General features: G+C 52.6%; 1 protein-coding gene across 1 annotated transcript in view; it reads left to right on the plus strand.

Annotated features, from left to right (window-relative positions):
• PTPRU (protein tyrosine phosphatase receptor type U) overlaps nt 1-13,803 on the plus strand; it is a 278,752-nt gene that overhangs the window by 211,414 nt on the left and 53,535 nt on the right. The window contains 3 exon segments of the mRNA XM_030539047.1: nt 4,112-4,269; nt 8,474-8,664; nt 11,515-11,587. Coding sequence (XP_030394907.1) covers nt 4,112-4,269; nt 8,474-8,664; nt 11,515-11,587 — 422 coding nt within the window.

Below are 13,803 nucleotides of genomic sequence, written 5' to 3' on the forward strand. Positions count from 1 at the left end.
AAATGAGAGCTGGGCTTTTTGGAAAGGCTGGCCTCCATTGTGGGTGCTGAGCACGTGAAAATCTGCTGCTGAACTCTGGTGAAAATCTGGCCTGGAGGGCTTCATTTATCTCTGAATCCAGTGCACTTTCCCCTGAGATAAATGGGGACCCCCTGATGTTTTTTGTTTGGCCTTGGCTTTTTATCTGACATATTGTAACGGCGTCTCAGAGGCATGTAGCATTGGGGGGATCGTGTAATTGCTTCATGGGTGGAGGGAGTGGTGATCATATTACATGGTAATTACTTCTGGGGGTGGGAGGAGATGGATGTGTTACATTGTAACTACTGCAGGGGGGAGTCGTGTCACAGTGTAAGGGTTCTAGTGCAAAAGCCTCTGATGGTGTAACTGAAAAGCTGGTTCTCGTGTAATTTCAACCCTTCCAGGGAGTTGGACTAGATACCTCCTGAGGGTCCCTTCCAACACTGATATTCTGTGAATTTCATTGGGAGCCCAGTTGATACCCCAGCGAGATGCTGTATCACAAGCGTTCCTTGTGTGCCTCTCCTTCCTGGGAGGAAGTTTCTTGCTGGCAGAGCTCGCTGGCAGGGGGAAGCTGCAGCTGGCATTATTGTCCTTCTACAGCTGGCTGTTGTGAGGTATCTTTGCAGACTGGATTCAGAGGCTAAAGTAGCCTAAAATCCAGTTACATCAGCCAACAACTCCCCACCAATGGCCTGTCAGGCTCAGCCCCAGGTTGACTAGAATTGGAGGGGAGCCCAGACTGCAACATTTAAACACGGATCTGGATTTTGGACCATATAAGGTTTGGGGAGGGTCCGATCTGGAGTTTTGCCAGGTACAAGGTCTAGAGCTAGCTCTGAGACTGGATTCCAACTCCCCCCCCTCTGCCCCACGCATCCCCCAAATGTTGGTGCAGACTAGAGCTGGTCAAAAAAAGTTGCTTTTTTAAACCAAAATTTGGCTTTTTAAAAACACAAAATGTTAGCAAAAAGCTGTATATATTTTTTGAAGTTCTGGTTTTTTCAGCAAACTCAAAATTTTGAATTGTCAGGGTTCCCCCCCCCCCAGTGAATGTATGAAATCAGTGGTACCTCGGGCCCTGATCTTGCAAAGACTTATACACCTCCTTAACTTTACCACTGGGTGGGAGTACTCTTGAGTGGAAATCAGTGGAGCTGCTCTCAGCAGTAAAGTTCAGCACGCATGTAACTGGTGGCAGATCAGGGCTTAAGCTCGGTATTTCATTTTATCTATTTGCCTTTTGCCTTTTCCGTGCTGTAACTTCCCCCGACTGCCTCAACGTGGGAAAAGTGACAGCGGCAAAAGAAAAATGAGAACGGGGGTGGGAACTCTCCAACACGTACATCACTTGGGGCGAAAGGGGGGAGGGGAGAGGAAAAAATAATATTTTTTTCCTCAAAAAATATTTCTTCAAAAACATGGCAACCTGAGCTCATGCTCTGTTCTGAACCCTGCAAACCAGGAACAATTGAAACACTTTTCTCCCAGTGTTGACACCATTTTTCAAGCAGCTGTAGTTCAACCTCTCCTCTTGTTAGCCTCCTGAGGCTCTGAAGGCCCCCCGCAGCCGCCCAATGTTTATTCTGTATCAAGCTAGAAGGGCCAGAGTGGCAGAGTCTTCAGGCTGGATTGTCCCAGCTTTTAGTGCCTTGAGTATGCAACGTGTGCCCCAGAATGAGAGGGATGGAGAATAACTCCTCTTGCTGTCGAACGACAGTAATAGTGAATGTTGCTTAGCACAACGCCAGCTGTGAGTGCCCGGAGTCGTTCCGAAGGCCTCTCTGCCCATTGCATTCCTGTTCTGCTGGCCACGCTTTCCCAGTAATAAATACACTACAGGCAAGGCAAGGCCTTGAGAATTAGCAGGAACTTACCAGACCAAGGGCCGGGGGAAGCCTTCGCACAGGGCAGATGTTCTGCTTCCTTCCTCCCTCCCCGGGCAGTTAAGTTGGGAGGGGGCAGCTTTCACCAGCAGCAGCTTGTGCACCAGGGAAGGGGCTAATGGCAGTAATTGCCTGCAGGGGTGTGTGTGAGCTGGGCCCCAGCACAAGGTGTCCTGGAACTTGCTGGGTGCAGGGGATTAGAGTCACTCACAGGAGCAAGGGTGGGAGCGTGACCTTCTGGGAAGGGAGGCGTGTTCTGTGGGGAATGAGCTGCATTGGGAGGATACTTGCGATGCCTCCATGTTGCTCAGAGATTACCACAGTCTGGGGCGGTGGCTTGTGCTGCTCTGTGCCAACTCTCTTCTGTGCATCACCGGACACCTGGTGAATGTACAGAAAATAAACCTCTGATTGTACTGGGCGGTGGCTGAGCCTGGCTCCTTGGGGTCTCAGGGTGTCCCCTGCAACAGCCAGTTCAGTGGGTCTGACCCCACTGCCTTGAATGACGTTCTACCCCTCTGTGCTGTGGGTGAGGATGGGAGGTGGTTAACACCGTGGACCCAGGGCAGGCGGGGAATTGTGGCTTGGAAGCAGCACTGTTGCCAGCCTATCATTTCACGGCAGAGAGCTTGTCCTCTACCCGCTCTGGGGCCAGTGAAGGAGTTCTGAGAGCTGCAATCCAGGGAGTGCTGGGGAGTCGAGGAGAGGGGGGATGAGTGGGACACCAGCCTGTCTCTTAGGCGTGTGTCTTCCTTCCGCTTGGACTGCGGGGAGCAAAACGCAGCTCGCGATTTACAGGTGCCTGTGTGAGAGGAACGGTGCTAGCTAACGACGGCACTGATCCACGCCCTGAGAAGTGTGCCTGGGGCATAATCCTGCCCAGGCTGTGTGAGTTCCGAGGCCCTTTTCCATTTCTAACTCCAGGGATTCCTTGATTTTTATGACCTGTATTTCTGTAGAGCCTGGGAGCCCTAGTCATGGACCAGGATCCCATTGTGCTAGGTGCTGTGAAACACTGAACAAAAAGCCTGCCCCAAAGAGCTTGCAAGTATCAGACAAGAGCTAACAGATGGAGATGGGTGGACAGGGTGCACGTGTGACAATACTGGTCAGTTGCAACAAGTCGACATCCACAGCCTCTTGGCAAGCTGCCACGGCGGGAGGAGAGGAGCCGAAACTACTGTGGGTTTCACCAGCAATTCAGGCCAAAAATTTCAAAAGCGCCCACTCCTTTTAGGAGCCTCAGTTTTGGGGAACCCAGCTTGTCACGCACAGGGCCTGATTTGCAGGTGAGCTAAGCTGGAGTCTAGGGGAATCAACAGACGCTTTAGCATCTGTGAAAATCAGCCCTGGGTGGCGCCAACTGGGCCCCTGACGTGAAAGCCACCGAAATAGGCATTGAGGTCAAGATTTAAAGGATGGAGCCCTAAAGTGAGACTCAGGTGTTCTGATGTAGGCACCCAAATCAGTGGGCTGAATATCAGAAGTGTAGAGCAGCCAGGAGACTCCCCTGGGTTACATTTTGCACTGAGGCTCCTAAATCACTTAAGTGCTTCAGAAAACGTCACCTTTTAATGGGCGCTGCTGAGCGCCTAGACCTGGATCCTCAAAGGGACTTAGGCTCCTTACCATCCATGATGGAATTTAGGAGCCCACATGCCTTTGGGAATCTGGGCCTCTGGGCTTTCAGGGGTTTCGGTGCATGTCTGGATCCGAGGCTGAACACCATTGTCCGATTACCTTTCGTTTGTTTGCGAACCGGCTAAGCAGATAGGCCTGGAAAGTCACAAGTGCCTGGAGATTCTGGGTGCCAAGCTGGGATGCTGTGATGGGGCCTGGTTTTCACAGGGCCGGTGCTCAGCACTCGCTGAACACGTCTACACAGCGAAGGAAAACCTTTGGCCCTGAGTCTCAGAGCCTGGGTCAGTTGGCTCAGGCTTGCAGGGCTCGGGCTGCTGGGCTAAAAATGGCAGTGTAGCTGTTCCTGCTCGGGCTGGAGCCTGGACTCAGACACCCACCGCCCTCCCCAGGTTTCAGATCCCAGGCGGGAATGCCAGCCCTGCTGTGTTTAGCCCCGCAGCCCCTGAGGCAGATGACCCAGGTGAAAACCAGGCTCGTGGTTTTTAAATCAGAGCCTGTGCCTGGAAATAACAGTGTGGCTGAGCATTACATGTTTGCTTTCCCCCTTTGTAACCCTCCTATAGGAAACCTGTCAACATGACGAAAGCTACTATTAACTACCGCCATGAGAAGACCCACATGATGAGCGCCATCGACCGGAGCTTCACAGACCAGAGCACCCTGCAGGAGGATGAGAGGCTCGGCCTGTCCTTCATGGATGCACACAACTGCAGCAACAGGGGTAAGGACTAGGCAAGAAGGTGCCCAAAGGCTACAGTGATGGGTGTGGTATAATATCCTGTATAGAAGAGAAGGGTCGGTTCGGCACCTGGCCGTCCTGCCCTCCCTACTCAGAGGAGTCATTGGTATGCAGCAAGTTGTGTGCTAAAGTGCTCGAGAACAAAGTGAATTGGGTTGCTGTTTCAACAATAACGTGGTGCTAAAAATGGTTCACAGATCTGAGCTGCAGGACCGTGATTAGCCAGCTGCCAGGCTAATCTGCCATTGCGCCATCCATGAATCTCCCATTGACTGTGAATCACGGCCCCACTCTCATCTGCCTGTGCAGGGCTCCTCCACCGAACGCAGCTTATTGTCATTCATTACAGTAGCCCCGGGAGACCACAACTGAGATCCAGGCCCCACTGCGCTAGGCGCTGTACACGTGCAGTGAGAGACAAGCCCCACTGTGAGGCGCTTACAATCTGAATAGGCTAAATGAGAGTGGGAGGGGAAACAGAGCTGGGAAGTGTCCAAGGTCCCAGAGCAGATCAATGGCAGAGCCAGGAAGAGAATCCAGGTCTTCTGAGTGCCCTAGCTCCCAGAAAGTGCTGCCTCTCGGCTTCTTTCATGCTGCCAGATTGGGAGTCAGATTTCTCCTAACGAGGCTCTTCCCCAAAACCATCAGTTCAAGGAGTCAGCATGGGCTGCAATTGCTGTCATGCCATCTTCATCCACCAGGACTGCACAGATTGTACAGCCTGCCAGGGCTCTGGTGCAGGCACCAGTGACTGTTCATGCAGATAAATCAGCCCGACTGCAGGATCCACCTGGACTCTTGACTCATTTCTAACCTGGCACTGGAAAGCATATGTCTACCTGTGGATACCTGCCCCCCGTTTCAGTCTGTGCAAACAATACTGCAGGTCCTCGCACACTGAAGCGTTCCTGGCCCTCTCTATCCCCGTGGGCAGCAATCTCATCAAAGCCACCTCACGCGTGTGTGCAGAGCCATGTCTATAATACGCCAAAACTCCCTCAAGATGTAACCCCACTGGAAAAAGCGGGTGGGTGGGGTTTGAGCTGCAAAATTCAGATCCATCTCCCAGCCCCCCCTCCTCCGGATGCCCACTGGAATTCTGAGAAACCCTGGCCTAAGCCTGGGTGGGTTTGGATCCAGGCTTTTAACTTATGCCGAGCTTGGAGTGTATCATGGGCAGCTTTCTGTTGTTCTGTATAGGCGGGGGTATTGCGGGGTGAAAGTACACCATGCTTATGATAGAGGGAGACTGATCATTTCACACCCGCTGCTTATGCATTTCTAGGCTGATTTAGTTGTAAAATAATTTGTTCTGTGCCCTACTTGCAACCATATGCTAATAACATCTGTTACTATATCTTCAAGATGCTGCTTGCTCCCATCTTCCCTATGGAAAAGACAGGATTAATATGGTTCCCAGCATTGTCTCACAGATAATAGAAGCCCAGAGGGCAACCTTTTCCTCCTTTGATATATCTGGATAGGTGTATTATTTTGAGCATACTGCCCTATTGTGGCTTCTTGAAATGCTCTTAAGGAGACTGGTTCATATGAGCATTTTCTCCTCCAAGCATCTGAGAGCCTGCAGCCCAGACTCACCGCTGACTTACACATGCCAGAGTCAATGGGGCCGCATCTGCTTCAGCCAGAAGTGGATTTAGGTTCATTTCTGGGTGGCTGTGCATGAGAAAGGGGCTTCTGTGATGTTAGACACGGGGCCTGATTCTGCTCCTGCTTACGCTGCTGTAGCTCTGGGCCCACCGTGGAGTTGCTCTGAGTTGATACTGGCGAATGGGAGAGCAGAATCTGGACTGTAGCATCAGAGACCACAAACTGATGCTTTTGCAGCGTTTGAGCGAATGCTGATGTAGAGACTTGAGCTGTTCCCGATATTAGGGAGTGGGCCACACCTGTGCCTCTTAGGGAAGCGCTGGGGAGGAACGCAGGCAGTCTCCCTGCTGATGAGAACGCCTCCCCACCCCTCCACTCGACAGAGAGCGGGTATGGGGCAGGCAGACACCAGCTGAGCCGGAGTCCGACTTTTCCCCCTAACTGAAGAAAAATAGCCCCATCTCAAATCTCTAAACACCAGTGTTGAAAACACACCCGGCACCTGCCTGAGCTGCCTGCAGGTGATGATACTGGCACAGCCTGACTTTCTCAGTCAACTTTCCCCAGTAAAACAGACCCCAGAGTCCCAGTGCAGGCACTAGGCTCGGCATGCTGTCTCCACCTTTTCCTTCCTGGAAAATAAATGGGGGGAGCATTCTAGTGGTTAGATGCTGGGCTGGGAGTCAGGACTCCTGGGTTCAGGTCCCAGCTCTGTCCCTGACCACCTGTGTAACTCCTCCGTGCCTCAGTTTTCCATTTGCCAGTTGAGTAAATAATAGTTCCTGCTGTCACAGGGTGATGTGAGAGCACAGCTAGTGAATGGCCGTAAGGGTCCTTGGCTGAAAGGAGCTATTGTGCATAACTGCAAATTATTATCATCATTAATTTAATTGTGTTCAATGTCCTACAAATCATCATAAACTCCAGTTCATATCACCCATGTTTCATCTCTCCCCTGCATCGCCGTATTCCATTCACAGTCCCTCTCCTGTCAGCATAATGACATGTTGAGGTCCATTCAATAGGTGTCATTCACTTCACGAAGCTGAGACAGTCATTATTCCAGGGACTAAGACATTTACCAAAAGTGTCTGATTTCTTTGCACACTGCGTGCACTATTTCATGTATGGGGTTTCTTGCATTCTGTTAACATATCAGCCCCTCCATTAACTTTTCATAACCCCGTGATGCAGACACTAGATATCACAAAGCGTGGATGGAGGATTTGGCATTTCTAGCAGATGCAAGGAACCCCTGGAGCTTTATGATGAACTAGAAAGGATTGTTTAGACGCGTTAGGGTTACCACACCCAGAAGTCAATCTTACAGAAAAAGATACTTGTTTGCAGTCGGCAAACATGCTGCCTTCCAGAGAAATGCTCTGCATCGACAGGACTCTTAGCAAAGTCAAAGCTCAGAACGTTGGGTAGGAGCATCTGGGGAATCTTGAGAATTAATCACCGAGCAAGGTAATGATGGCTCATAATGAAAAAAATACAGACTCGTGCTGAATTTGGCCCAGATACCACATGGGCCAAATCTACTCCCAGTTACATTGGTGTCAGTATTGAGTAAACTTAACCAAGTAATGACAGTGAAGTCCGTTGACCTCAAGACTAGAAATAAGATGCCTTTTCAGCTGTGAGGATAATTAACCATTGGAACAACGTAGGTCAGGGGGCGATGCATTCTCCATCCTTTCAGTCTTTGAGAGAAGACTGGATATTTTTCTGAGACATCGGAAAGGTGTGGGCTTCAGAGAAGTGACTGGGGCCTGCTTTTTTGTCTGTGTTGTGCAGGAGGTCTGACTAGAACAGGGGTCGGTAACCTCTGGCATGTGGCTCGCCAGGGTAAGCACCGTGGCAGTTTGTTTACCTGCTGCATCGGCGGGTTAAGCCGACCGCAGGTCCCGCTGGCCGTGATTTGCTGTCCCAGGCTAATGGAGGCAGTGGGAAGCAGTGTGGGAAAGGGATGTGCTGGCCGCGGCTTCCTGCCATCTCCACTGGCCTGGGCCGGCGAACCGCGGCCAGTGGGACCCGTGATCATCCGAACCTGCCGACGCGGCAGGTAAACAAACTGGCCCAGCCCGCCAAGGTGCTTACCCTGGCGAGCCACGTGCCAGAGGTTGCCAATCCCTGGACTAGAAGTTGGTACTGGTGTTTTCTGGCCTTAAAGTCTTGGAGTCACTCCAGAATGGACTGAGAGCACAGTTTGACCTCATCAAAGCAGTTGTTTATTAACATGCGTATTCCTCCCCCACCCCTCTGCTTTAATTTAATCATATTGAAGTATTACGGTGCTAGTTTTAACACCTTACCGTGCCCCGCCCCGCTGCACTGGCTCTCATGCTGTGCCCTTCCAAAGGGTAGCTGCAGGGGGCACTTCCACAGAACCCCAACGGAGAGTCCGATGTGGCAAGAGTGCCTCCTGCTGCAGGCTGAGCGTCCCTGGGCAATCTCCTATCTAAGCACCAGCTCAGCCAAACTCTGCATAGCTTGAGCAAATCAGCCAGGAGCACCAGCCTGCTGTGTCGTCTTCTGAACTCCTCCTGTGCCTGTCCCCTGTGGCTCCCAGGTGACCAGCGCAGCAGTGCAGTCAATGAGTCCAGCAGCTTGCTCGGAGGCTCCCCCCGGCGCCAGTGCGGGCGCAAGGGCTCCCCGTACCACACCGGGCAGCTCCACCCTGCCGTCAGAGTGGCCGATCTCCTCCAGCACATCAACCAGATGAAGACAGCGGAAGGCTACGGCTTCAAGCAGGAGTATGAGGTGAGGGGGGGAGCTGTCGAGGAATCCTGCCTGCTACCCTGTGCTATTCTCCCCTTCGCCTGCTCCCACTCCTACCCCTGACGTAGCCGAGAGGTGGGGAAGGGCAGGGCAAAGGCAGCTGGATTCCTAGGTCACCCCCAGGGCAGATCGCTGGGACTCTGGCCTGGGGGTATTTCTGCAAGCGTGGGATGCTGCAGACACGGACCAGCACTCATCTGAATAATGGGAGTTTGAGGTCAGATGTCTCATGGGGGGAGGGATAGCTCAGTGGTTTGAGCATTGGTCTACTAAACCCAAGGTTTTAAGTTCAATCCTTGAAGGGGCCATTTAGGGATCTGGGGCAAAAATGTGTCTGGGGATTGGTCTTGCTTTGAGCAGGGGGTGGGACTAGATACCTTCTGAGGTCCCTTCCAACCCTGAGATTCTATGAAACACCAGGGCCCAGATCCTCAAAGATATTTAGGGGCCTCACTCCCCTGGGATTTAAGTGCCTAATTACCCTTGAGGCTCCGGGTCCAAATTAGACACGAGCAGGCATGGCGTGGTATGTGAGTCTCTCGCCCCAGCAGCTCCTGGGATGTCATACCCTGAAACAAACCAGGCCATGTCAGCAGTTTACTAGACAGTCCAGGAAACTTTCAGCATGCTGGGCCCTCCCCTCCCAGATCTGCCCCTGTAGACGGCTTTCCCTTTGCAAACCCAGCTATACTGCTCCTTGCCCAGCATGGCAGCTTCAGGACAGTGTCAGGTCCACCCCTTGCTATCATGCTGAGTGCTTCTCTCTCTGCCCTGTGATAGACACCCACTGCATTCCCTTGTGCAGCAGCAGCCCTGCCTGATCAACGTAGATGGTCTCCTCTTGTTTCAGTGCAGAGAGCATATGCCCCCGGAGTCATTAATGCCTCCATTCCTGTCCCTACCCTATTAGGCTGAAGTAGCTATAATGGTGAGATCTGCTTTCTGACACTTGCTACAGTGCACACAGCAGGGCTGATTTCCCGATTCCTTGGTGTCCCACTGGCCTGGCTATTGAAATCCCCCAGTGAAATTACTGTTTAATGTTCACTTGTTTCAAGTGCAGGAACCTTTTCGCCCCCTCTTTTATGTATTGGACAAACCTGGTTAGTTATAATCATTAAAGCTGCTTGAAAAGCTGCGGTATGGGCTCAGAGCTAGTCATTTGAGAAGCACTTCGATATTATGGATGGGGAGAAAACATGTAATTTCCTTCCACTTTCTGCCTCTTATTCCGATCCGTGAATATTGCTGTTATTACACACCAGGCTGTTCTGTGGGGAGAGAAAAAGGGTAAGAAAAGACCTGGAGAAATAAGCAATTTGTAATGTTCTGAAGCTGAGGGATTTGGGGAACTGACATTTGTGTCTGGCACACACAAGCTCCCAGAAATGTTGTCTGGTTAAAGAAGCAGATTGAAAGTCGGGCTTCCTGGATTCTGGTCTTTGTTCTGCCATTGCTGCACTGCGTACCCTCGAATCAGTCATGTCACCACCCAGTTCCTCAGTTTCCCCTTCTAAGAACAAATAATACAGGCTTGGCTCACAAAGTCAGGGGTTGGGAAGGAATTTTCCTCCAGGGCAGATTGGCAGAGGCCCTGGGTTTCTTTTGCCTTCCTATGCAGCGTAGGGCATGGATCACTTGCTGGAAGATTCTCTGCACCTTGAAGTCTTTAAACCGTGATTTGAGGACTTCAGTGGCTCAGACACAGGTTTGATACAGGAGTGAGTGTGGCCTGCATTGTGCAGGAGATCAGACTAGATGATCATAATGGTCCCTTCTGACCTTAAAGTCTGTGTGTCTATGATTGGGTCCTTAGTTCTTAGAAAATAATGCTTTGCATGTTCAGATTGCTTGACAGGACCACAGTGATACGGCCTCGTTTGGCAAACTGTGTACGGTTCTGGTCCTCCATGGTCAGTAAAAGTTTAATTTAAAGTGGAACAGGTGCAGAGAAGAGCACCCAGGAGGACTGGGGAGTGGAGGGCCGAGGAGACGAGGAGAGCTCGGCAGAGGGGGGATATAATGGCTCTCTGTAAATACATTAGTGGGTAAATAGCAGGGAGAGTGAAGAGCTATTTAAGCTAAAGGTCAATGTTAACACAGCAACAAATGGGTATAAAGTGGCCATGAACCAATTCAGGCTGGCTATCAGATGAAGGTTTCTAACCACCGAGGGTGCGGTTTTGGAACAGCCTCCCAGCAGGAGTTGTGGGGCAAGCAACGTCGTTAGCTTTATCAGCGAGCTGAACACGTGTATGACTGCAATGGTATGATGGGGTTGTTTGTGATGGTGGGGGGCAGAGCTTTGGGGCTCACATCTAGTTTATGTCTTACGTTCCTAAGGATTGATGCTTCAGGGTTACAGCTGGCCATCTGCGGGGTCAGGAAGGGATTTCCCCTTGATCCCAATGTATTCTGGGAGGGGTTTTTTAATCTCCTTCCTCTGTTGCATCAGGGATGGCCATGGCTAGAGATGGGACACTGTGGCTTGAGGGCCAGGACTCTCGTCTGGTGTGTCATCACGACCTTGCAGTTCAACATTGTATTGTGATGAGCCTGAAAGTCCTATTCTGGGACCCTTTAATGTCCCGGAGCCTTCAGCTTGTTGGGTGTGGGATCCCCCTTGTCAGCAATTGGGACAGTCCCCAGAAACACCATTTGCACTTCGCCCCCTGCCCAACTCCACTGTCAAAGTGCTGGACGAACCGCAATGGATACTGTAACCAGCCCTAAGACAGGAGCATGTGATGGGGTGTTTGCTGCAGGGGCTTCCAGAGGGAACCCCATGTGTCTGTTCCCTGGATAGATAATAGACTTTTCTGCTTTCTCTAGAGTTTCTTTGAAGGCTGGGATGCATCTAAGAAGAAAGACAAGACCAAAGGGAGGCAGGATCACATACCAACCTGTAAGTGTCTGAGACAAAAGCTTTAAAAACAACAGAAAAACCTGCCTGCCTAATATTGGAATGTATGAAACCTCTGCAAAGAGTCTCCTAGCAAAGCACAGGCGACGGGTGGTGGAGGGATGATGCACTGGGGCGCAATGTGCTGATCTCTCCACCCACGGACCTAAGTTGTGCTTTGCTCTTGGGTGTTGTCCGATGTTGGTTTTCATTTTTGTCTCTCCCAGAGATTTGCCTCACAGAACCTCACCCCGGTTTCTCCTTCCCTGCTTAGCAGAGGCCCAGGCCTGGAACAGCACAGGCTGCCGGAGATCCCGACTGAGGGCACTGGGCGAGCCGTGGGGGGGGTGGGGGGGACAGCTGGGAAGGGAGGGGGGTGTAGGTTGTGACTGTTGTGCACTGGCCGAGCCGTGTGTAGGGAGCAGCTGGGAAGGGAGGGGCGGTAGGTCGTGACTGTTGTGCCGTGGCCGAGCCGTGCAATGGGATGGTGCAGGACTGGAAAAGGAGGGCTGAGGGGCGCCGGCAGGGCTTCCGTGGGAGAACAGGATGGAGAAGTGCTGGCAAAGCCTTGGAGAGAAGTTGGCTGTGGAGCGGAACAACTGGATCGAGTCAGGCCAGGATTGGGGGATGGGGTAGCTTCCCTGCAGAGTAAAATCCATCAAATTCATTGGAAAGAAGCCAAGCGAGTGGTTGAGCCAGTGGAGTGCAGCAGCTGTCCCTGTGCTCGGGGCGCCTTGTCCATGGGGCGTGGTGTCCATTCGTTCTGTGCCGTGGAGCCTAGTTCACGGGCTGGAGTTGCATGCAACACTGGCTCCTTAGGCCGTGAGAGACCCTACTAGTATAGGACACATTTGGTGGTGCTCAAAGGCTACGGGCAAGTTGGGCCCTGCGGTGCTAGGGGCTGTACAAACACTTATTGTTATTAATGAATACCTAGCTCTTATACAGCCATTTCCTGCCCCGGGGAGCCTACAAGGTAAGAGAACAGACAGATGTGGACACAATAAATACGCTACGGTTAAGCGATAGGCTCTTAAAGAACAGAAGGGACTGGAAAGGCTTGTTTCTCTGCCAGAATACTAGTGCTTGGCTCCTGTGGCGCGGTCCCATGGCCAGGTCCCTACCCCAACAGTCAGGATATCCCCGCATAGGGTGACCCCCTGTTCAAACTGCAAAACTGGGACACATGCAGGAGCCCCTGCTCCTCTTCCCCCGAGGCCCCTGGCCAGGCCAGAAGAGCCACCTAGGGAGCCTGGGCTGATATAGGGACCCTTGGACCCTCCACGTGCCCTGGGTGGCAGGCCGGGATGCCCAAGAGCAGCCCCTGGTCTGTGTCCCTGCCCTCTGGGGGCACACTGCTCAGGGCAGGTGGAGGGTCTGGGACTCCAGGGCTCCCCACAGTAGCCTGGGCTCCCTGGGCAGTTGGCACTACTACCCGCTCTGTCTTTTGGCCTGGCCAGGGGTGGGGTCTCAGGGGAAGAGGCGGAGCAGGGGGCAGAGCCTCATGGCCAGGGGCGGCTCCAGGCACCAGCACGCCAAGCACGTGCCTGGGGTGGCAAGCCACGGGGGGTGCTCTGCCAGTCCGCCACGAGGGCGGCAGGTAGGTTGCCTTTGGCGGCTTGGCTGCAGAGGGTCCGCTGGTCCCGTGGCTTCAGCAGACCTCCCACAGGCGTGCTGCTGAATCCACGGGACCGGGGACCTCCCGCAGGCAAGCCACCGAAGGCAGCCTGCTTGCCGTGCTTGGGATGGCAAAATACCTAGAGCCACCCCTGCTCGTGACAAGGCAGGGCTTAGGCCCTCGCCAGCGCCCACTACCGGGCAGACACGGAGCAGCGCCACAGGGAATCCGTGACAATGGTGACCCGGAGTCGCTCAGCCCAGGACCCGGACTTGAAATGTTCATTTCAGAACTGTCCTGCCTGTCACCCTAGTCAACACAGCAATTGGAAACCCACAACAGCGAGTCTCTGAGCCCAAAAGGAATGCAGGAGGGACACTTTGCTGTGCCGCAGGCTCACCAGGAAAATGGAATTGACCTGGGATTTTGTGACATCAGGCCAATCTGTCGGGGATAGGAACTAGGTCAGGAGGCTGAGTTTGGGGCTAACCCTAGGACAGCCTGGTTTATACCAATGACCACCAGCCCCCTCCCAAAGAACCTCCTTGCTCTGTTGGCTGCCCCACGGTGGGAGGGGATGTCGGGGAGACCTGCCCCAGTG

Source organism: Gopherus evgoodei, chromosome 20 (assembly GCF_007399415.2).
Source record: "Gopherus evgoodei ecotype Sinaloan lineage chromosome 20, rGopEvg1_v1.p, whole genome shotgun sequence".
Taxonomy (NCBI): Eukaryota; Metazoa; Chordata; order Testudines; family Testudinidae; genus Gopherus; species Gopherus evgoodei.